Source organism: Tyto alba, unplaced genomic scaffold (genome assembly GCF_018691265.1).
Source record: "Tyto alba isolate M040663 unplaced genomic scaffold, T.alba_DEE_v4.0 Super-Scaffold_38, whole genome shotgun sequence".
Lineage (NCBI taxonomy): Eukaryota > Metazoa > Chordata > Aves > Strigiformes > Tytonidae > Tyto > Tyto alba.
This window is the reverse complement of record NW_024881313.1, coordinates 12,032,530-12,055,777: the sequence shown is the minus strand read 5'-3', so window position 1 is coordinate 12,055,777 and position 23,248 is coordinate 12,032,530. Positions and strand designations below refer to the sequence as shown.

The following is a 23,248-nucleotide window of genomic DNA, read 5'->3' as shown; positions in this document are numbered from 1 at the left end:
AAGTCTGACTGATGTGGTGGTATAGGTACTTCATAGCTATATACCTAGAGCTCAGTGTTTCTGTGACTACATGTATAATTTTGTTCATCCCCTGCCCATCCTCTGCCCCTTCATGAAAGTATGTCTGCCTTAGCTTTACAAGTAATATCAAAGTCGTCATATACATTTCATGTTGCATGAAAAGCAGTGTGGAGCTCCACGCGAGAGCCATCAGATCAGAAAGGAGATGGTAGCCCAGCCCTTGTTCCAGACAGGCAGAGCAATTCCAGTGGCTTTGTAAAGCCTTACTCTGTGGTTTGGTGTGTGAGCTGCTGAATTCCAAACATGCATTCTGTCCCTGCTTCTAATGTACTTTCCTTCAAACACATTTCTTCTATCATCTGTAGCATTTATGAAGCACTTGGAAATCTGCAAATGGTAAGTATAATATAGGATCAAAATGTTGATAACAGTAATCTAATTTTATCTGCTGTTTTAGGTGGGTCCATATTGTTTGTGCCCTCTATGTTCCAGGAGTGGCATTTGGAGATATTGACAAACTGCGGCCAGTAACGCTTACAGAAATGAATTATTCAAAGTACGGTGCCAAAGTAAGTTCTAAGAGACATACTGCCAATGAGTATTTTTTTTTTTTCGCATTTTTCCATATAATAGAATAACAGTCGTCTTCCTAACTTCATTTTTCCTGTTTATAACAATTGCAGTGATGTTCAGGACTAAAAGTGAGATGAAATTTTTTCATGGTTGTTATACCATTGCTCTTCCCTCCCTCTTTCTGTTTTCCTTACCACTGTTCTCCATAATTTCTGTCAGTGTTTTTCCCCTAATTTGCCTTATTTTTTACACAGGTGCTAATTACTTTCTTTTAAAGTCAGTGAGTGGCAGATTGCCAAAATGTGGGTGGAAAGTAAAGAGGATTTATGGGATGCAAAATGGAGAAATGGAAGGTTAGGTTGATTAAGAAAGCGACAGATGTACATTCAGTAAAAAATACTTTAGGGTCTATATAATTATAAGCTAGAATACATACAAAAAGGTTGCTGCAAAGCAGTATTTAAAAAAATCCACAACAACATGGGGCCCTCAACTTGAACCGAAAAATGGCTCTAAAATGGTTTTGCATGTAAATATTTTCAATCTAGATCAAAAGGGATCATGCACACACCATACAGTAAACCATTGTAATGGGCAGAGAAGGGCATTCAGTAATTTGCTAAATACTGTTTCTGTAGCTAATGGAGACAGTGGGGAGAAGCTGTATCTGTCAGGCTAATGTGAGGGAAGCTAGCTATACTCCTGCTTCTCTAAAGCTTAATTTTTGCATAGCCAGTTGAATTTTCTGGAATATCAACTTGTTGAGTTGAATACTAAATGAAAATATATAGTACATTTTAAAAAATACTTATAATGTATAAAATAAATTAAACTGCTTTGGACTGCCTGTGTATAACATAACTGTATCAGGAGCATGTTCAGCATGGGCCTGCTGAGGCATTTAGCATTGTTTAGAAACGTTTGTATAAAAAAAGTTGGAGTGATTTCCCAAGCCCCACAAACTCTTATTGCAATGTTGCAATGAATAATGCTTTTTTTTTTAACATGAGTGATGTATAGGAACAGGGCTAAGACTTTTGGCATATTTTCTTACTGTGAGTAAGGTGAAAGTGAGCTGCATGAAAGAGGACTCATTATTCTCACAGAGCTGTAAACAAACGCTGTTTGCTGTATCGTGTGGAATTTACAGCTTACTTAGCTAAATTTCACCCTGCAAAGTCAGCTTAATATAATATTCTTTTTCACTTTATTTCTTACCTGTTACGTGTTGCTGTTACACAGCTAAAGGGTGCTCTTCTAGTGTAGTGTATGCAGTGTTTTGAGATTCTTCAATCACTGAGTTTTCTTTGCTATTACTTTCTGTTGTTTCAACTTCTGCATGGAGGTGTTTTCTGTAGGTGATACAAGGCTTTGCTCTGTATTCAGCATGGGAGAGATTAAGAAATGCACACCTGTGTAATTTTAGATCATAGTCATGCACTGGATAGCAGCACTGCTTAAGTAGCCCATGTTCCCATTTGCTTGCTCCTGGTTATGTGCTCACCACCCTAATTTGCTGGCACAGCTTTTTGGTGTGAATTTCTGGTGAAACAGACTGAGGAATTGATCTGGCTGAAAAATAAGATTGTTTTTTTTCCAGGTCACATTAGGGGATGTCAGTTGCAGCTGAAGTGCAGTAATTAAGTGAATCACAACCTTCTTTACTGATACTTGTGATTCTTGAGTATTTCTTTCTGCATTGTCACACATTTACTTCTCAGTCATTCCTCATCGAAGGGCATCTATGAAATTATCTTACGGTTTTCAGTCATCCAGAGCACTGCTCTTTTTTTATTGTTTGGCTTCTGAACTTGTTGAACAATTAAACATTTGCTGAGCGGTAATGTTGTTTTATGATACCATACTTATATAATTAGCTGTGTATGAATTGCTTGGGTGGTGTTTAGTTGCTTTTCTGAAGGGGGATAGAAGACGTGGAAGTTTGTATGAAACTTCATCCAATGTACTGTTTAGGTTGTTTAAGCACTTTTCCACTGCTTGTTGAAAATGAAATCAATAGTGGGGGCTGGGAGGAGGTGAAGTTTTAAGTAGTGTCAACTGTCAGCAGCATACGTGTTTTCTGTACCTCACAGGACTAAACCTGCCCATTAGGTTTTTATATATAAAATGTAAATTATAAAATACTAGGCAAAATGTATCTGAAATATTTATTGTGGCATTTTCCACTCTTCTTTATAAAGGAATGCAGTTTTTGTGAAGATCCTCGCTTTGCCAGAACTGGTGTATGCATTAGTTGTGATGCTGGGATGTGCAGAGCTTATTTCCATGTGACCTGCGCTCAGAAAGAAGGCCTCCTTTCAGAAGCAGCAGCAGAAGAGGTAGCTATGGAAAGGATAGAAAAAAAAGAGTTGTATTGAAATCTTGTGAAGCCGACCTGAAATTGTGCCTTTTTTGCTCATTAACCCTGAGCAAAGTTTTTGTAAACAGGTATCAAGTTATAGGCCAAGTAAAGGGACTGTCCAGTGAGGGCTTTTTGTTAACCAAATTGTCCAACTCTGAACACCTTTCGAAATGACCTGGAAAAAGGGATAGAGAAGGTTAACACAGAAATTGGCTTAATAGACTATCAGTCAATACAGACATGAATTCTAACTCTAATTCTTGAACTTCACCTAGGGTGAAATACTTACCTAGCTGTTCATGTAGTATAGTAATCCGTTTCATACCAGATAAGACTGTCTTGAGAAATTAACTACATTTCTAATGCCATTTTTCCATGCATGTTTTCCAGTGTTTTCTTCAAATTGCAGTACAAGTATATGACTTTCCTTGTCGTAACATTAATCTTAGGAATGAGAATGAAAACCAAACATTTATAACCTACTGATAACTTTCTATTATCTGTTCTTACCAGTTTTCTCTCTGTAATGCAATTAAAGCAGTCTAGATGTGAAGCTCCTACTTCCAAATTCATTCTTATGATATAAGTAGTTTTAGGTTGCCAAATTTCATCCTGATATCTATCATTTGCATTAAGCCCATCGTATTCATAGCTGCACAATTTAATGTCTTACTGGTTTTGGAAGTACCACAGCAAACATATAAACAAGTATTACTTGCACTGTTGACACTTACACTTCTGTTTCTGAAAACAGTGGACCACTAAGTGATTCTTAAAAGAATCACAAAATACTTTTCTTCTATGAGACTGATAAATAGGAAGATCACATAAGTACCTCACTTTTGTTGTCCCTAATAAATTATGTGTAATTGTTGATTCTTCAAACACTGTGAATTTCTTCCAGGCATATGTGTTTACTTCCTTTCCACCTTAGAATTTTGTTACATGTTTTCTGTAACCACAATATTTTTAATCGATGCCTCACAAAATCTAATTTTAGGGCGCTGCCAATTTTTGCAAGTTGTCACACACTTTGAAAATCTAAATAAAAATAAAATTCTGTTTGCAAGGAAAGCCTGTGTAGATTTTATTAATCTGTTTGTTTTATAAGTGTTGTAAAGGAAAATTTGATAGACAAATTATTTATTAATATTACTTTATGAAGGAAGACTGATTTAAGTTTTTCTTCTTAGTCTATAGATTTATGATGATTTTTCTACACTGAAATAAAATATAAATCTGAAACCATATCTCCTCATGGCTTACCTACTTGTAGTCTGCTTGGAAAGTCTGCAAGTGCTAAAAGTTGCTATAAACTTACAGCCTTGATAATGTGTAGATCTGATGGGGTGAAGAATTAAAAACAGAAAAAAAAAAGTCATCTGAGAGATGATAAATCACATGGGGGTATATCCACCAAAAACATTTTGAAAATTGTTTGAGAAAACCAAATATATTGCCTTTTTTATTATTCAGAATTTTTAATCCCTTATAGGATATAATGGAAAAGACAGTGAAGCAACAGAAACTTAACAATACATGTTAAAGAGCTTTGTTCATAGGAATTTCATCTGCTGTTTTTTCTAGGAATGAGAAAAAAGAAAAGAGATTGAACAGTAGTAGGGTCATGCAATGAAAACAATGGAAAAAACATTGTGTGGTAAATTACATCAGCATAACAAAATTGATTTAGAAACATATGTATTAGTTGTTTTTAAAAACATATGTCTATTTGAACATGTGAACTGATTGCCAGAATGTTTGTGCTGTTTAGACCCTTTTGGCCTTGTATGTCTTACTTTATTTTTGTTCCTTCTCCTTTGTTTTCTTTGAAACAGGATATAGCTGACCCTTTTTTTGCTTATTGTAAACAGCATGCGGACAGGTTAGACAGAAAATGGAAGCGGAAGAACTACTTGGCATTACAATCTTACTGTAAAATGTCCTTGCAGGAAAGAGAAAAACAGCTCTCACCAGAAGCTCAGGTATTCATGACACAAATGCATCAGTATTAATCATCCATGTTAAACAAGAAAGAAATTAAGAGGATGGGAAATTGTTATTATAATAGGAAATGAAATGTGAAACATATTGTTAGTGCATGGTCATTTAATAAAGCAATGAATTATTTCTAGGTTTTGGTCTCTAAGATCAATTCTCAATAATTATCAAATAGGGATATCTATGCTTATCTGAATTGAAAAATCTGACTTTGGCTTTGTTGCAAAAAGCTGGTAATTGCATTTTCATTGTAATTCACAGATTTTGTTTAACATTATCTTCAGGATTCTTAACAGCAGAAGCCAGACAAGAAATTAGACACATTTTTACATCCAAGTTCAGTAAAAATTCACTTTTTCTCTTAGTAATATTTTGAACTTGGCAGAATAGTTTAGCTTGCCTAACGTTTTTTCTTGTTAGTTCCTTCTTCACTTTTTGTAGGCCTAAGTAGAATTCTATATGCTGTTTTTTTTTCACAGTAAAGATTTCCTTAAAAAATAAAAAAAAAAAGTAGGTAGGGAAACTGAGTCTGTGCTGCTGAGTGGGAGTTGTCTGAAAATCTTAGACAATGTCTATCTCTCTGTCTAGTGGCAGATCCATGTAAAAATATCCTTCTGAGGGAATCTGTGTACTTTGATATGTTTAAATGTGTGTACTTCATTAATTTTTCTGATTCTGAGGAATTTATGGCATACTTTGCTTTCACAGCTTAGGCTGAACTGCATTCTGTGGCAAGATCATACCTGTGTAAAAAAGAAGCTTGCTATCTGAATGAATCCTGCTTAATTTGTTGTAGAAAGTAGCACATGCTGAAAATATCTGAAGGGAGAACTGTAGTGTAATGATCAGAAAATCAATCTTCATACCATCAAACTTTTTATTTAAAAAAATTACAACTTTCTAGTTCTTGAAAGGTCTTTGAATAGGAGAAGAGAATGTTAATTTAAAATTATCTGTGCAGTTCTGAAAGAGTTTGCTTATATTCAATTGTAGAAGAATTTTGAATAAAAAATTTCTGTGGGGTATTGAACTTCATGTAGCTTGATTTAAAACTGGTTACATAATTCTGGCTGAATACAGTCAGCTCTCAATTATGTGAAATACACCTGTGTAGTGGAAAAATCACAATAATATGAAGACTACCTGATGTAATGGTAAGTGCCAGTTGTGCAAAATCCGTTTGGATCCAACAGGGCTTCTTAGCTTTGTTTTTGTGCATTTGTTATGTAGTGCTGATAATGCTTACCTTCAGTGATTCTATTTGTAATCAGAGATGTTCCTTAACCATAGCATGTGTATATATGCACACTTTTTTGCTTTTGTCTCAGGAGTATCTCATACCATATGGTGGGGCAGTTGGATTAGTTCAGTTTCTTCTTTCTGTAGGCAAGTAAACAACTTCTGAGTGATAGTCAGCTGGAGTTTTGCCTCTCAAGGTTTGTATGTTGATGCCATTTTCTGCCAGAATTGCTGCTACATAGAGTTCCCGCAAGACAGTGTTTTACAACTGTCAGTAACAACTTGATCTTCTGGGGTAGATCTCCCAGATGGTCACAAATTACAGATATCATCAACAATATATATTGTGAGCTTCTTTTGCCTACTTCACTTCTGTTTGGGTTGGGGTTTTGGCACATTATAATCAGCTAGTTTAACGTTTATAAAGAGATGGCATTGATAAAGGCTTTCCTATGAAAGGATGTCAAGTATGGCAACTTTTATTGCTCACATAGATACCAATTTAAAGGGTATCTAAATGTATTTTTGATAGGTCAGCCAAGGCTTTTCCCAGTAGTGAGTTTTCACAGTCCCATCAAATTATCATTATTAGAAAGGATTGTCTGAAAGCCAGCAATCATTTGTGTTACATTCATTGGTGCGGAAATCTCATCAAGAAACCTGTGCATAGCTCCAAAACTGAGTGAAAGGATAATATTATTAGTGTATGCGTTGTGAAGTAAAATGAAATGTCTGTATCAGTGGCTGTTCCTTGAGCTGTAGAGTTCTGGAACAAAAATGGCATTGATTAGATGGTGTGGCTTTAAAAATTAAAATAAAATGCAGATGTGTTCCAAAAGGATATAACTCAAAACCAATTTTGAATTGTTCCTTTATGTTTTTAATTTATGGAATTCTTTATTGCAGGCTCGAATCAATGCCAGGCTACAGCAGTATCGTGCCAAGGCGGAGCTGGCCCGTACTACCAGGCCTCAGGCCTGGGTTCCAAGGGAGAAGCTACCACGACCGCTTACTAGCAGTGCTTCAGCCATACGTAAGCTTATGCGCAAAGCTGAATTAATGGGAATTAGTACAGACATTTTTCCAGTGGATACTTCAGATACTAGTTCCAGTGTTGATGGAAGAAGAAAACATAAGCAACCAGCTCTCACTGCTGATTTTGTGAATTATTACCTTGGTAAGGATGAAAATTGCATATTTTCTCAATGAAAAATTATCACTTTGCTGTATTTGTACTGTGCTAATTTGTTGGCTTTTAAATTTTACTTGTATTTTATTGTTATTAATAGAGAAATATGAATTATGACTACCTTAGGTCACGTATACTATTGCTTGGTATCTCTATTTACACAGAAAGTTATTTTTCTAAAAAGACATTTCAGAAGAAAATCTTCCAGATAGATATAAACTGGAGGCTAAACTGTCTTTGCTAAGAAGGGAGTGGGAACTTTAGGTACCTTTTGGTATAATTTTTTTTTTCTTACATTTTCTTCCATTTCTGTGTGGAATAGCATGACTTTGGGACTGTTTGCTAAGTGGCTGATCAAAGCTAACCATTTAAATAACATATTTATGCAGCAGAACATAAATGTTATGACTGTTCACTCTACTCGGTCTGTGTAATAAACCTATAGGCTATAGTTTTGATTTGGTGTGGTTTTATACTTTTCATTGCTTCCCTTTTTTCAGTGCATAAAGTTTGAAAATATATCCAGTGATACAAAATAATGCAATTTTCTTTTAAATAGAGAGAAATATGCGCATGATTCAAATCCAGGAGAATATGGCTGAACAGAAGAATATCAAGGATAAATTAGAAAATGAGCAAGAAAAGCTTCATGTGGAGTATAATAAGGTGAAGAAAAAGGGATAATAAACTGCTGTACTGTTTTATTAGTGCTGCTGTTAACTTTGATAGCATTTTGGTTTCCAAACAAAATGACTTGGAAAGATACAAACCACTCTTTCTTTAAAAGTAATATTTAAAAATATATTTCTTCTTGTAAAAATGTTCTGTGGTCTGTCTCCCCTGTACAAGTAGAATTACCTTCTGAAATGGACATTTCATATATTCTTTAACTGACCCCAATGAGAGCTCCAGTAACAAATTGCACATGGACAGACAGGTCCCTCTCATCAGTGAACAGTTCTTAAGGCCCTTCTTTTTTTCATTCTTTGTAAGCATTTCATTTGAGACTTTGAGAGAAGAGTCAAACTCTGTTTTCTCTCTCCGTGCTTGTTTTGTTTTGCTTGTGTGTAGTTCTAGGTTCTTTTTGAACCTGCTTGGTTCTCTGCTTGGAACCCTATTTGATAATTGGGAGTCTAGGATTGTTGAGAGTGTCGTCATTTATTTATTTATGTCAACTACAATTCCAGTTGTGCTCATTCTAGATTTAATGACTTGGCTAAATTTTCAGGCTGAAATAATCAGTATTCACACATCCGTAGTGACCTCTGCATGTTTTATTTGAGTATAGGAAATTTGTTACTGTTGGAAAATGTTGCTAATGAAATTTTTTATTAACTCATCATCATGGTTAAAAAAGTATTTTGTGTTTTAATTGAATTTCTACTAAATAATTATTGATTTTAAATTTTTTTAAATGGAACACAGAAATACTGTATCTTTCATGACAGATGACATGCTGCAATTCTTGCTGAATTGAGCAACGTATCAAGTGATGGTTAGTGATGACAAAAAATAGTGTTGCTGTTAATTCTTAAACTGTTGGGTGTGTTTTAAATGAGAACATATGGAAATGAAGGAGCAGGTCCTTGTAAACTGCCTGAAGATGATAAAAGGGAAGGAGTTTGTATGTGGGGCTTTTAACCAAATTAATAGTTTTTTTATGCTGGGTGGTAAGTAACAGTTACTTCCAGAAAACAAACCAAACACTTTTTCTCTGTTTGCATCCTTTAATAAATTGTATCTCTTGCTGTGAGAGCGAGTGTTCTTTGGTATAGCAGTATAAAGCTTTAATCCATTTATGTGTTTACTTGTTATAATCTTGCTTCTTAAATAGTATGGACAACATATACAAGATGTTGTATTTTAGTTTTGCTTTCTAATTGACTTTACAAAATCTTCTTTTCATGTTGAAATGCTTCAGATCTTCTTTACAAAACAGGTGGCAGCCCAGGTTTTCATCTTAGTTCTGTTAAATTGCTGAATGAACGCACTGGTCTCAGCTATATTGACATGAATTCCATTGTTTTTTAAATCACACAATAAAGTAATGCACCCTAGATAGGTAAGAGGTTGAATAAATTTTATTAAATAACTCTTAATGGATTTTCATTCCTGCTGATTTTTTTCTTTAACTTTTCAGCTGTGTGAGTCCTTGGAAGAGCTACAAAATATGAATGGAAAACTGCGAAACGAAGGGCAAGGCATTTGGGCTCTGCTGGGTAGAATCATTGGTCAGGTTGGTTGTTTTTTCCCCTTCTTTAGAGTTCATAGGCAGACCTAGTTTTCCAAGAATAGGTCTTTCTGTTTCTGTCTGTCACCTCTATGGCTGAATAAATTGATTTGATCAGACCCAGGCTTTGCTCTGGGGATAATGTTTCATGATTGAAATACCTAGACTTCTGCAAACTGCCACTGGGAACCTGTAGCTTAATTTTGTTGATGTAATAGTGATCTTGTTTGCAAAATTCTTTCATTTGGTATAACTGATTGACCTGTCACTTGTGATGAACCTTAATGTGAAGCATGAGTTAATCCTACCATTTTTTGTCTCCACATTGTCTTTAGTTACTGTAGGCCTCAGATGATAGGGTGACTCTTTATGGCTTTTATAAGATATAAATCTTTAAAACCGCAGTGTCCGTGTGATGCTTTTTAACTGGACAGAGCAGAATATATTGGTCAAATGAATACCAAAGTTTAGGAGAAGAGAATATTTGGATTAATTCCTGTTGACAGCAGTTATCTTTGTCCTCAGGGATAGGAGGAGAAGAGAGGAGTGTAGATACCTGCGGTGTTTTAGTATATGTTTTATGTCAGCGGTATTAAATGGCAATGGACATTTTAGATGTCAGAGAGATTTAAAATATTTTCAATTATGATTTTAAGGAAGATTGAAGAAACTGTTCAATGTGAAAATGCAGACATACAATTAGGTCACAATTTTGTCATGCCCTTTGGTACTGCTGAGTTTGTGCAGCTTTTTAGAAAATGAAGCTTACTGTTTCCTTATGCAGTAGTAGTTTTTCAGCCATGCTGGCTTTTTCTAGATTTATCTTTCTTACTTGTGATGAAGGATTCTTGCGTAACATGTCTTGAATCAGGATTATTTTTTTCCCTCCTTTTTAAGGTGGCTTTGAGTAAATATTCACAAATATATTTTCTGGTGCAAATGTTACTAAAGTAAAATATAAAAAAAGAAGAAGAAAAGTTGAGTAGAATTCATTTACACAGCTTGCATGACGTTTTTTTTTCCCGTGGTTGAACAGATGCAGACCCACGGGGCTGCTGAGAAACGACTTTGATAGATGATTGCTGTCTGAGAAGCTAGCATACTGGAGATTAGTAGAAACCCGAAGAGAATCTTGTCTGCTTTGTGGAGGGCTTGGTCCAATAAGATAATTTTTCTAATTAACCTATTGAGCACCAACATAGCAGGGATGTTGGGGAAAATAAACTGCCTCAGTATTCTGTCAGTTTCGTGAATTTGCCTTTGCTTCTTTCAGCTGCCTAGACAAATGCATCCTTGTCCATCCCTTAATTTGAAGCTTGAAGAAAAAATTTTAAAGCTAATATTTTGATGTGTTTTTTTTATTCATGGAATTGAAAAAATTAGAGTATAATATTTTTTTTATATTACAAAATCATACTGAGATAAACATCTGTAGTTGCTCTTGTCTGTAAAATAGCTATCTAAGCAATTTCCCACTCATAATTTGAGTCTTGTTCTTCATGTATTGAGATTGAAATGGTATTCTTTAAAAATCTCAAGACTCATGTGTACTGTGTTTGTTCAAATCCAATAGAAATTGAACATACCAGCAATTTTACGTGCTCCTAAGGAAAGGAAACCAAGTAAAAAGGAAGGAGGAACACAAAAGACATCTACGCTTCCAGCTGTACTTTATAGGCAAGTAATGAAGTCTTGACAGAATAGACACAATATCTAGTAAGTTATAGTTTCACAAAAGTGTTGAGAGAAAATTATTTGCTTTGGTTTTGAGTAACAAAATGCTTCTGAGTTGTCTCTATGTTTTACTTCTTGAGGCTAAGATGAATAGTAGTCAATTCTTCATCTTACCACACATCAGTAAGGTTTTTTGTTTTTTTTGTTCTTTTTTTTCTAATTTGACAGCAGTGCTTTAGGGACAAAGGTAACTCTTTACAGCTGAAATAGAAGGGTCCGTTGTGATGTGCAGATTTTTAGCTGGTTATCTTGTTTTTTGAATGCAATCATATGCGGTGGTGATTTTGTGAACAGTGCTGCTGCTATTTAGTCACAGTGGCTGCGTGCATAAAACACTTGTCATACAACAATTTTTACTTTTTGCTCAAGGGTTGTCAAATGCTTTGGGATATCTTGTGTTTTAAATTTCCCTACTTCTCTAATTCACAAGAAAATAAAATTAATTCACTTACTCTGTTACTGTTCTGTCTTTTCTCCTCTTCTATAAGTGGGGAAGCTACTGACTGGATTTTAACCAAGCCTAACAGTGGAACATACACTAGGATTCCAGAGCATGACTGTACAAAATACACATACCATCTTGTATCTTCTTCTCTTCCCACCAGCTGAGAAGTGGCATGGTCTGTCACATATAGAGAGCAGCAGCCAGGCCTTCAGCCACAGCTAGTGGGGCAGTATCTTGCCCAGCTAGCAGGCTAAATGAAGGCAGTGGGTTACATAAGCAAAAGTTAATTCTGGTGCTGTGAGAGATGGAGTTCTTGGATACATCACAGTGTCCTGAGGATTTGGCAATTTAGATGTATACACAAGCAAATAATAGGAGTCATGCTTTACTCGTTCTGTTTCATTCAAATCCAGTCATTTATTTCCTTCTATTTTATAATGGAATCAAGGAACACCTGATCTTTTTGAAATAACTAAAATTTAAATGCCAATAAAATAATAATAAAAAAGAAATGTAATTTCTTATGAGTTGATACATTGCCCAACATAATAGCAGCACAAACCTATTTCAGGGTGCTTATATTATTTAAATAAGCATATGATTGTTAAGACTGATAATAGCAGTATAAATTTCTGTTTAAGCATTTGGATGGCACAGGTAGTATTTGCCACTGGTACATTTTGTTGAAGTATCAAGTGGTTACTTTCTCGTTAGAAGTCCTCAAAACATTAGATTGAAAGCTGTTTTGTTTTTAAGTTAACTATATGGGGTGCCTTTTATGCTTTATTGCATATAGGTAGAAGCTCCTTATAAAGTAATTATGCACTTAAATGATGCATTCAAATTGAAGTTGCCACATGTTTGTATTGAAACTGGGAAATGTGCTGGGATGTATTGTTTATTCTTTATGACTTCAAATGTAATTATAATACTTTTCTCCTACCTACATTAAAAGTTGTGGAATTTGCAAGAAGAACCATGATCAACACCTACTGCTACTGTGTGATACTTGTAAACTCCATTATCATCTTGGTTGCTTGGATCCACCTCTTACAAGGATGCCAAGGAAGACCAAGAACAGTTACTGGTAAGAATGCAGTTGATATGTTGTCTTGTGCTCTCTCTATACTTAAAGTAGGACATAAATGTGAGTATACTTGCAAATTCCAAGTGTTTTAGACATTGCTATAGTGCAGTCTGAACTGCATTATTTTCAGGTTATTAGCAGTGATATGTCAAGGTAAAAAAAAAGTTGTAAAGATTTTCTCATTATTAGCCACTGTGTAGAAATAGATTATAGCTTCAATTTTCTTAGCTTTTGAGTTCATTTGTGATTATTAATGCTGCTACATAATAATGGTAGGAAACTATAGGCTGCCTTCAGGAAATGAAAGGCTTGGTCTTCTGTTTATCTTAGCACCCAGATATTCAACTCTCTGTCCAGATTTTTAGGAAAATACTTGTAAATACATAAAAATAAACTTTTTAGTAGATAGTCCATTACAATATGGGAAATTAGTTGGGTTTACTTCTGTCTTACGGCTCAGATCTGCAATGGCAGAAGCATATGCATAACCATGCTTACTGCAGTTACATTTCCATGAATTAAAATTCTTTTTGTGCCAGTGGAGCAGAACAAAAGCTAACTGGTACAATGGAGAACTGATAAGTGGTAAAGGTGCTGATTTCCAAACTGTCATAAAATTAGTGTGCCACTATGTTGTGTTAGCAATCTGCATGTTTTTAAGCTGTTCTGAAATGTGTTAGAAGCAGTTTTTCAGAAGCAGTTTTTTTCTGGCAAGAAGTTAATGTGCAGCACCTTCAGGAATCATCACCTTGTCTGAATGTTAAGGTACCAAATTAGAATAGTATAAGAAATCCTTCAAAAAATACAGTAAAACTATTTTAAGCAAGAAAACTTAGTTTCTGTTTTTCTTCATCTCTTATTTTTTTTATTTTTTTAATCTCTTCAAAACTTCCATAAAAGATTTATGTAAGTCATCCTTCTGTGTAGTTTTGATGATTGTGTGCAGAGCAAGATAGTTGGTACATGAAATGGGTAGGAGGTCTTTCTTTTTTTATACCTTAACTTGACAAAACCTGGATTTATCCCAGTAAATTTAGTTAGTAAGTTAATAAAGGTTTTCTTTAGAAGCTGAAAATCTCGGAAGGGTTTTCACCATCATTAATATTTTTCTGAACTTAATTTTCTTTTAATTATTTAATGTAGTCTATGATTTTGGACTTTTCATTATTTCAAGGGCATTTGAGCTCTTCGGTCAAATTTACTGAGTAGTTATGTTACATGGAAGCATTTTTTTTTTTTTTTTTGGTAGCTTTTGCATTTGCACAGGAGGATCTTGATTTTTATTCTGCTTTTTAACAAAGTTGAAAAGGCACACTAAAAGCCATCAGTCCGAAAGATGTAAGACTACAATTCTCAGTAGGTGTTAAAGGCAGAATAGGTCAGGTTAGGTAGTAAAATGCTTTAATTTCAAAGCTATGACTTATCTTTGTTGTGAATTTCATGCTTCAATTATATCTCAGATCACAAACTTCACTTTTACTTCTAATTAGCTAAGGCATATTCTGGAGTGTGAGATTATAGCAGACGGATGGAGCTGTATTGATTGCATTCTTTTCATCACTGAACATGCCTTCATGTATTCTTTGCAGGATCAGTAGAGAGCATATAGAACAGACCCTTAATCTAAGTTTGAGTTCAGGAGGCTTGTCCCCCCTGCTGTTTTGAATACAATTTTAAACTTTTCTTCATAGCTTAATCAAAAGTACTTTTTTTTTTTTTTTTTTTTTTTTTTTTATATGGGGGCAGTGTGCTTTTCATATATTTGTATAGGATATAATGGGAACTTACACAAAAAGATAAAGAAAATAGGTATAGTGGGAAATTCCTTGAAATGTTAGGCAGGTTGAAATAAAGTAGTTAAAAATGTTGGCTTTAGTCCTCTTTTAAAATACTAAGCAGGAAGCAGTTAAAAAGAATTGCTGCTTAATTTTTACTTTGTTATCACTGCTAATCATTTACTTATAGTTGCTAACTTGAACCTTTGCAAAAGGTTTGATGATTAGAGTCTTATGCTTTATCAATACATACGTAAACATTGGGTAGTTCAGCGTGAGTTTATTCCATATGCTTCATATTTCATACTGTGTTTGAGGATGCCAAATGATGCAGTTTATTTATGTGAAGATACATAATTAGTTGTTATACGTTTGTCCATTTCATGCTCTGCATTTAAATAGAAATTAAAGCTACAGTATAGAAAAAAGGATCTTGAAACCGCTCAACTAAATCCACTATTATATGAAATTGTAAGGAAAAAAAATATTTTTTTTTATATTTAAAAGCTAATTAGCTAAAGCAAAAATTACAATTATTTATCTCAGTGTTTCTAAACATTAAAAGGAGGCAATGATTTTAACCTTAGTAAAATCATAGTAAGAGTTTAGACCTGGTAAGCACCAGTGTCTCACATTTTATTAGAAACTGGCTTTAAGCACTTAAGAATTTCTGTCGTTCAGAGGCCTGACAGTTTTCTCCAAGGTAACATTTATACATCTTGAATATTTTAGAAAGAAATTTGTTTGTAACATAGTAAGTTCAGAGCCTCACCTCATTTCAAGGTGGTTTATTTTGAGAGGAAGAGCATAACTATTTTACTTAATAAAACACAAAAGCATTAATTTCTATCTGTTTTGATGTGGTGCTTTCAAAGTAGACCAGAAGTTCTAATCATATAGTAAAATGCTGTAGCATACCTTCGTTTAAAAATTTGGAAATTTTCAGTTTCTTAGAAATCCTGTTGATTAAACACTAGAATATTCTTTTGAGTCACGTTACAGTAAAATTAAGTCATGTCATTCTCTCTGACAACTTATGTGCTTTTATGCTCCTGCCCATTCTGAATGGACTGGGAGCTGTATGTTTTCCTGGTAGCGTATGAAATTCTGGGGACTGAGATGATCCAAACAAAGACTAATGATCATATTAGGCTTGTTAATTTTTATTTTTGTTCTGGAATTCCAAGTTATTTTAGTGGTAACTCTGCTGTGGGGTGTATTGGTCACAGGACAGAATGAGCTATGGAACTCCTGACCAGTAGTCCCATGAACACTCATTCAGTACGTGGACATTCATTCATATTCCTGACCCCACTCATTCAGTACCGATCCAGCGCATCTCTGTTGTTTCTTCATCCTGAGTCTTTGAATAATAATGTAAAATTGTTAGCTTATATAAGTGTGAGTGCAGTATAATATTACATATAACACATACATTTTTATGTATCTGTCACTTGTCCTAATTGAAGGATGTTTGGGTCGTTGCAAATGGCAAATTTTCAGTAGCTTTACTGTCTGACAAATGTTCTTTGAAGCTCTTTGACAGACTACTTTTGGTTCATATATGCTGTCTTTTATCTCCAGAAAAAAGAGCAGTCCTCCTTTTTTCCACTTTGAGTATATCATTCAACATGTGTGATTTGTTTAGATTGCCAAAGCATAGGTGTCATCTTAAAGCTATGGTCTATGTTTCTCAAGTTCAAAGTGGTTTAGTTACTTGTAAACATTGCAAGAAGAAATTTACCACAGAATATATCTATGAGACCTGTTTCCTCCTAATTAAAAACCAACCAAGCTCTAACTAATAACTGTACAGTTTTCCCTTTTAAACACTGAGGGCAGAACTGTTTCCTGGAAGCATTGTAGTGTTCCCTTATCCCAGAAGATTTAAATTTACTCTTTTCACAGTAAGCACTGGGTGCAGAGCATGCAGGTTTTCAAATCCTATTCCAGTGTAATGCCTAGTCTGAATTATAAGAACCACTCTGTTGTTCAGACTGAGTCCTTTGTATTTTCATCACAGAATGCACTCTGAAACAATGTACCATAACACAGTTAAGGTAGTCTAGTTCATCTGTCATCTGATAATCGAACAAAACCTCAATTTTTTCCTGATTTTTGTAGTGTTACATTTTCAATAAAACATTTTAATATATTTTTATCTGTTTTTCTGTCTCATACAGAGAAAATGTTTGCTTCGTTATTAAAATTTCAAAAATAAGAACAGATTGATGTTAGGTTTGCCAGTATATTGGCTTTGAGTCCTGTTTGAGATCTTCAACTCTGTGGCCTTTCATGTATAAAGGAATGGGGCCCAGTGTTTTTTCGGCTTTTCTCATCTTGATTTCACAAATTGCCATGTGCCAGACCCTTCAGTTAAAGTGCATTTAGATTTTTTTCATGTGTAAAACTACAGCATAAGGAAGCATCATAAATATCATTGTTTGCACTATATTTTGGGGGAGCAACAGGGGTTTTTCTCTATGGTTTTCATTGCCACTTCACCAAAAATACACCCCATCTGCAAACTATCCCTCCCCTCCTTGCTTTCTCAGTGATGTAGATGTTCCCGTCTTCACTTTGTAAATTTCTAGGTTAAAGGCCCTATGCAATCAGTTTCTAGAACTTCATAAACAGAAAGCACTCTGAGTGCTTACTGAAGCCCCAAAGTAAAATGCTATTACAGATTCACATGTTTCTTGAAGCTGTACTTGCTCAAAAATCTGTTTACCACAAGGCAATGCGGAAACGTTTGCATCATGGAGTTACACAAAAACAGTGTTTCAGTGTTAGCCTAGACCATTAATAGTTTTTGAACATTAATAATGTGTGTTCCTTTTCACTTGCTGTTCTTGTCTTTTGCTAGTAAGTTGAGTAGATCCATTTGCTTTGTGAGATGGGAAGGTATCTCTGGTACCATTGGTTCTTGTACAAAGTCAGACTGAAAATACAACAAAACCGTGCAACTTTTTTCTTCTGTAGGTTGTTAGGGCTTAATCAGTGACTTTCTGTATGATTAAAAGGTAATAATCAGATGATCACTGAGATTTCTTTGATGGATCAAACATTTCCAGTAATTTTTAGTAGTAGGCACATTTTAGTAGTAGGCATATTATGGCCTATGGCTGATTGTGAGTCTGGAGTAAGCAAGTCCAGACTGAAAGCAAAACAAAACCTGTGTACGGAAGCTGAATCTTTGGCACCATTTCTCCTGTTAATTTGCTTTTGCTGAACAGTAATGCTTGCTAATTTAGAGGTAGTTGAAGATTGTTGGAATAGTTGGAAAGGTGACCTGTTGTGGTAGGTTCTCTATACACTGTTTGCCCTCGAAGTGAACTGAAATGAACATGGCTTTAGCATAACCAAAAGGAAAGGGAGTCATATGTCTGCTTTCTATGAACATATTGGGATTAAACAGCAGAATGGGGAAAGAGTTCTTTAAATTCAGGAACCATGTTGAAATAAACCGTAATAGGAACTGAAAGTTAGGAGATTGTTTCTAGGTCAGAGGACTGTGTGTCTGTAATAGCTTTTCTGTGCACCCTATGGGAGCTAACAACTAAACTACTTTATAGTTGAAGCTTGACTGCTTTATAATAGGGTTGATAAGATGTGGTTGCCTGTGATGGTAGAGGCTATTCCAGTAAATCAAGAGGTTGCTTTTAAGTTCATGTTTCCTTTTTTCCTCTCACTTTCAGTGTATTTGTGAAGTTTTGTTCTGTGATTCGCATACCACACGCCCACCCCATGATACTATGATTTTGCAGCTTTCTTTTTGTAGACCTAACTTTTTTTCTAATTTTGATTGTTGTGGCACTTGCACCAGCTGTTTCAGAGCAAGCTCAGTCACAAAAACGGAATTTCAGGAACTTGCATGCAGTGTCTGATCTGTTGACAGAGATGCTTCTTGTCTTCCTCACTAACATCAAAGTTAAAATGCTTCATTGATTTATATTAAATAGGGCCATAATGAAGATAAATTATTTTACTGATCTGCATAGTAATTTTCTGTACAACTGTCTGAACTTATGTAGCAGAAAAACAGTCTAATAGTGCAGCGCTAAAGAACACAAATGATTTAAATCATAGGTGCAGTGTGGTAGATCCAAGAGACTGGGTTCCTAAATCATAGTGCTGCAAAATCATGCTACTATTTTTTTGTCTTATAAAAGCTTCAGTTTTTTAATGCAGCTCTTTAGTTGTGGAATGCTTATTTTTAAACATTTATCCATAGTACATACTTTTCACATAATAATGGGGAAAGTCAAATTTTTGTAAGAATTGCTTGTCACGGTATTTTTGAAAACTTTCATAGCTATTGCTTATATCTGCATAAGCAGATCATAGTAAGTACTTTTAGTTGTGCTTTCCATTACATAAATTAATTACATGACTGATGCTGCAGTATTATAGAGGCCTATGCTCTCAGATGCTTACCAAATAGAAAATCTTCTTAGAGTTTTGAGTTGGACAACTTGAAGACAATGCATCATATAAAAGTAAAGAAGACAAAGTAACCTTCAGCTAAGGAGGCACACAAAATTTTGAGGCAATGCTGTTACCTCTAAAGCTTCTCTCTCCTGTTACAGCATTGTAAAGCATTTCTCCATAAAATCTTACAATAGTAGCATTTTGGTCTATGTGCCTTTTGTTTATTTACTAAAGTGCATGTGTATACCTATTTCTGTGTGTATATGCACACAGATTTATGTAAACCTATAACTGTAAAAAGTAGCATTTTGTGAAGGTTATTATTCCTTATATTTTTCTATTGGTTTTATATTTTGGTGTCCTAAAGACCTAGAAATGTTAACAGGTATTGTGTCCGTAGCAAACTGAGGTTTGTAAAGAGGAATAATAGAGTATTACACATTTGTATGCTGATCTAAAACTGTTTGCAAAGTATAAAAAAAATGCATAAACTGACTTCCTTGTGTTTTGGCTACTAATAAAGTCCCCATACATATATGAGGGCGGGGAGAGACTGTTATCTTTGCTGCAATCTACCCTGTAGTACTTCTAATTTTCTAGACCAGGAAATACTACTCATACTAGCATGTGTCATGTTACCTGTGGTCTCAAGTGCTTTAGAGATAAGAAGTGATTCATCATCATAACATTATAATGTAGCCACAAATACCGTAATTTTACATATGGAGAAACTGAAGGAGAAAGGTGTCGACTTAGCCAATGTTGCACTGGTAAGTCACCCATTCCAGGATTAGATTCCCTCTATTTTGACTTGAGAGCCACTGATCTGTTTAGCAGACCATGATGACTCTGGTTGTCTTCTGGTGTAGCCAGAAGAGATCTGAAATTATACTACTGGAATTAGTCTGAACGAATTAGAAAAACATGAAAAGCTGATGGAGTTGATATTGTGTTAGCTCTTACTGAAGTTCGTAGGAGAAAAACTATTCCTGTTGAACACGTACATTTGAAGAAATCAGCTCAGGCACAACGTACATACCTGACTTTGTGCTTTTGTTTAAATATGGGATGGGTATGCCTTCTTGTCATAAGTGTATTAACATTTAACTTCAATTAAATACATGGGTTTTGTTTGTCTCCTTCCAAAGCAAATTTGTACCATTTAGATAATTTTTAATGTGTGTATTCCTGTTAATGCCTATTAACAGCAGAACATAATGTTGATTTTTTTTTTTTTTTTTTTTTTTATTTGGTATTTTAAAAAGAACTTGCTTGGTATGAGAAGATGAATTGGAATTTGTTTGAAAGGAATTATGTTGTTTTTTTGAATTGGGAGTGTAATGGGAGAAGGAATTAAAAAACCATCTCTTATACAGTGTCTCTTATCAGTGCGTATAATTTTTCAGTTTCTGTTAACATCCACATTTATGACTTTGCATAAGATGAGTATTTTCTGTAAATAAGAACTTGATGAATTCACATCTTGTTAATTCTATCATGGAGCTTGTTAATAGCATTACCTTCACATATGTTCACTTTTGAAGTTCTGATTGTGATTTTGTACTTAAAAAGTTCATCAGGCCATTTTCAACTTGGTGTTCAAAGTTTGTTAATGTATGTCTCCAGCTTCTATATCTTTAATTGTCTCTTAATTTTTTTCAGATTTAAAACCCACTACCTTAGAAAATACATATTCAAATTGATTTTCATAACAGACATGTCTTCTAAATCCCTGCCACTAAAGAGTGCTCTCATCAGAATGAATTCAGCAGTGTATCATTGTAAAGAGTAAACTGCAGCAGCAGTTAGAATAATGAATAGATGGGGATATGGTAAGATGCAAATAGTGAAACAGGGTGCATTTTGAAGATTAAATCCTGCTTTCAAAATCTTGGTTTTCAAAATTTAAATACTTTCAGAAGAAAACCCAGCAATAAGAACATCCTGCTCATTTTTTGCTTAGTTGCTTAAAATATCATATGTTTGAGGAACTTCTTTAGGTGCCCACTGGATTTCTTGAATTCTGAATTTATTTTAAACCTGAACACTTTAATGTGCTTCTTTTTCTGCTTTTGTAACTGCAGTTTTAAATAGAAAATCTTCCACTTTTCAGGCAGTGCTCAGAGTGTGACCAGGCAGGTAGCAGTGACATGGAGGCTGATATTGCCATGGAAACCTTACCAGATGGGACCAAAAGATCAAGGAGACAGATTAAGGAACCAGTGAAATTTGTTCCTCAGGATGTGCCACCAGAACCGAAGAAAATTCCAATGAGAAACACGGTAAATAATGGTTGAGTAGTTGTTATGCAGCTCATATTCGTAATAATTTTATTTAAGATAACTTACATTTTCAACGTTTTGAATTGTTTGATTTCAGTTTGATGGTCTATTTCTGTTATAAATTCCCCTTCCTCTGTTTAATGCTTTATTACTTAAGTTAAATATATAGTTTTGCTAATGTAAATATCTGGGAAACGCAGTACTGAACTAAATAGCCGTATAAGCTTTTCCTTTTACATGAGTCACAAAGTCCTCTGTTAATTGCAGAAAAAGGGAAAAATCAGTTTGCACTTAGCCTTTAGAACTGTTCTTCACCTTCGTAGTAAGGACACTTTGTTCTTACATGCTAAGATTTAAATATATAGGCAACCGACTGACTGGCTGCAGGTCTTGTAGCTATCACAAGACCCTGTTATTTCAGTTTGTCTAGCTTCCTAGTTTTATTAGTCACTGTATGTTTTCTCAAACTTTCCTGGTGGATAGTTTTTGAAGAGAAGCAAAGGCTCTTGCTTCCTGTACTGATGAAATATTTAGCATCTTTTTTTCTTTTGAAGGTTGAACTTTTTTGTTATTCACTGTGCTCTAATCTGTAAAGTTTGCTCTCCTAGTTGCTCATAAAACAAGGTTTTTCATGTGTGATATCACATCACATATAAAATGTACATGAAAGTATCAGAGGGTTTTTAGTTCCAGTTTAAAGAATGAGTAGCGTTCTATGACCCTTTGGACATGAGTAGTAATTGTATATGTACTAGTGGTTCATCTTCCAATATACTTCTTAATATAAGGAAATATTTAAACCCTTTCATGTTAGGGTTAGACATACTTCATCTCTCGTGCAGCACAACTTTATTTTTCTCATAGAGCTTTCCAGACTTTTTATGCTTGTACTAGCAGTTACCATGCTTAATTCTTCTGAGTATACACTGATAGGATTAAACAAATATTTTCCTGACCTAACCTTCAATGTTTGCTTTAATTACATTTCAGTATATTTGGATTGTTTGGGCCACAGCTTTGATTGACCTGATGTCATCCTTTTTCCTGGTTGATGACTAAGAAGAACTTTAAGAATGACTCAGGCCAAACTGATTAATTTAGCTCAGACTTTTAGGAGTATGAATAACTCAAAATTAAACTTTGTGAATAACGGAGAACTTCTCTGCAGTGTAGAAACTTTTTTTTTTTTCCTTTTCTCATTGAGGGAAAGTTTCCTTCTTCCCTATGTGTAAGAACACATAGGTTCTTACAGCTGTCTGGGTAGGTTGAACTGGCTGACTGTCATCATGCTGTTGGTAATGGAGAACGAAGACTTAACTGGTGTTCTGCTTACTGAACGCTTTACATCTCCTTTCCCCTTTTTCTTCTATCTTTCTCATCCCTCTTTTTATACCTAAGCAGTGGTATTTGGGAGTGGGGATTCATGATTATGGTACTAAAGAGAACTAAAAGTATTGCATGAAAGACATTCATAGAAGTAATGGACAAAAGATTGAAATAAGGCATTGTACGGGAATCTATAGGAAGACAAGATTCATTTGTTCTAAGGCCCATATAATAACTACCAAGCTTCTTCTGTACTAAATGGAGAGAAGTCTGCACTGAAGTATTCCCCTCATGCTGTGACACTGATGTGCTGTATTGGTGATTTGGCACTTCATGTGTTACAGAGAATATTTACACACATTGTGATATGTAATATGGAGATTAAATTTACTTTGAATGTACTAGTATGTTGGCAAGGTATAGCATTGCACTGTGGGAAAAATACTGCTACCAGTGTAAGAAAAACTTTATTCCTCTGCTTGAATTTTTAGACTGTTTCAGTTCTCGTCAGGTCTCTGCTTTTCTAAAACATACAGATTTGCAAGATAACATC

The 23,248-nt window shown here is 34.7% G+C and overlaps 1 protein-coding gene across 7 annotated transcripts in view; it reads left to right on the top strand.

Annotated features, from left to right (window-relative positions):
* The window catches only part of PHF14 (PHD finger protein 14), a 173,718-nt gene that overhangs the window by 35,859 nt on the left and 114,611 nt on the right, over nt 1-23,248 (top strand). For all 7 annotated transcript variants that reach the window (XM_032991477.2, XM_032991474.2, XM_032991475.2 and 4 more), the window contains exons 6-14: nt 479-590; nt 2,796-2,933; nt 4,795-4,941; nt 7,103-7,373; nt 7,945-8,051; nt 9,526-9,621; nt 11,189-11,292; nt 12,750-12,881; nt 21,201-21,369. In XM_032991477.2, coding sequence (XP_032847368.1) covers nt 479-590; nt 2,796-2,933; nt 4,795-4,941; nt 7,103-7,373; nt 7,945-8,051; nt 9,526-9,621; nt 11,189-11,292; nt 12,750-12,881; nt 21,201-21,369 — 1,276 coding nt within the window. The remainder of the gene's footprint in view (nt 1-478; nt 591-2,795; nt 2,934-4,794; nt 4,942-7,102; nt 7,374-7,944; nt 8,052-9,525; nt 9,622-11,188; nt 11,293-12,749; nt 12,882-21,200; nt 21,370-23,248) is intronic.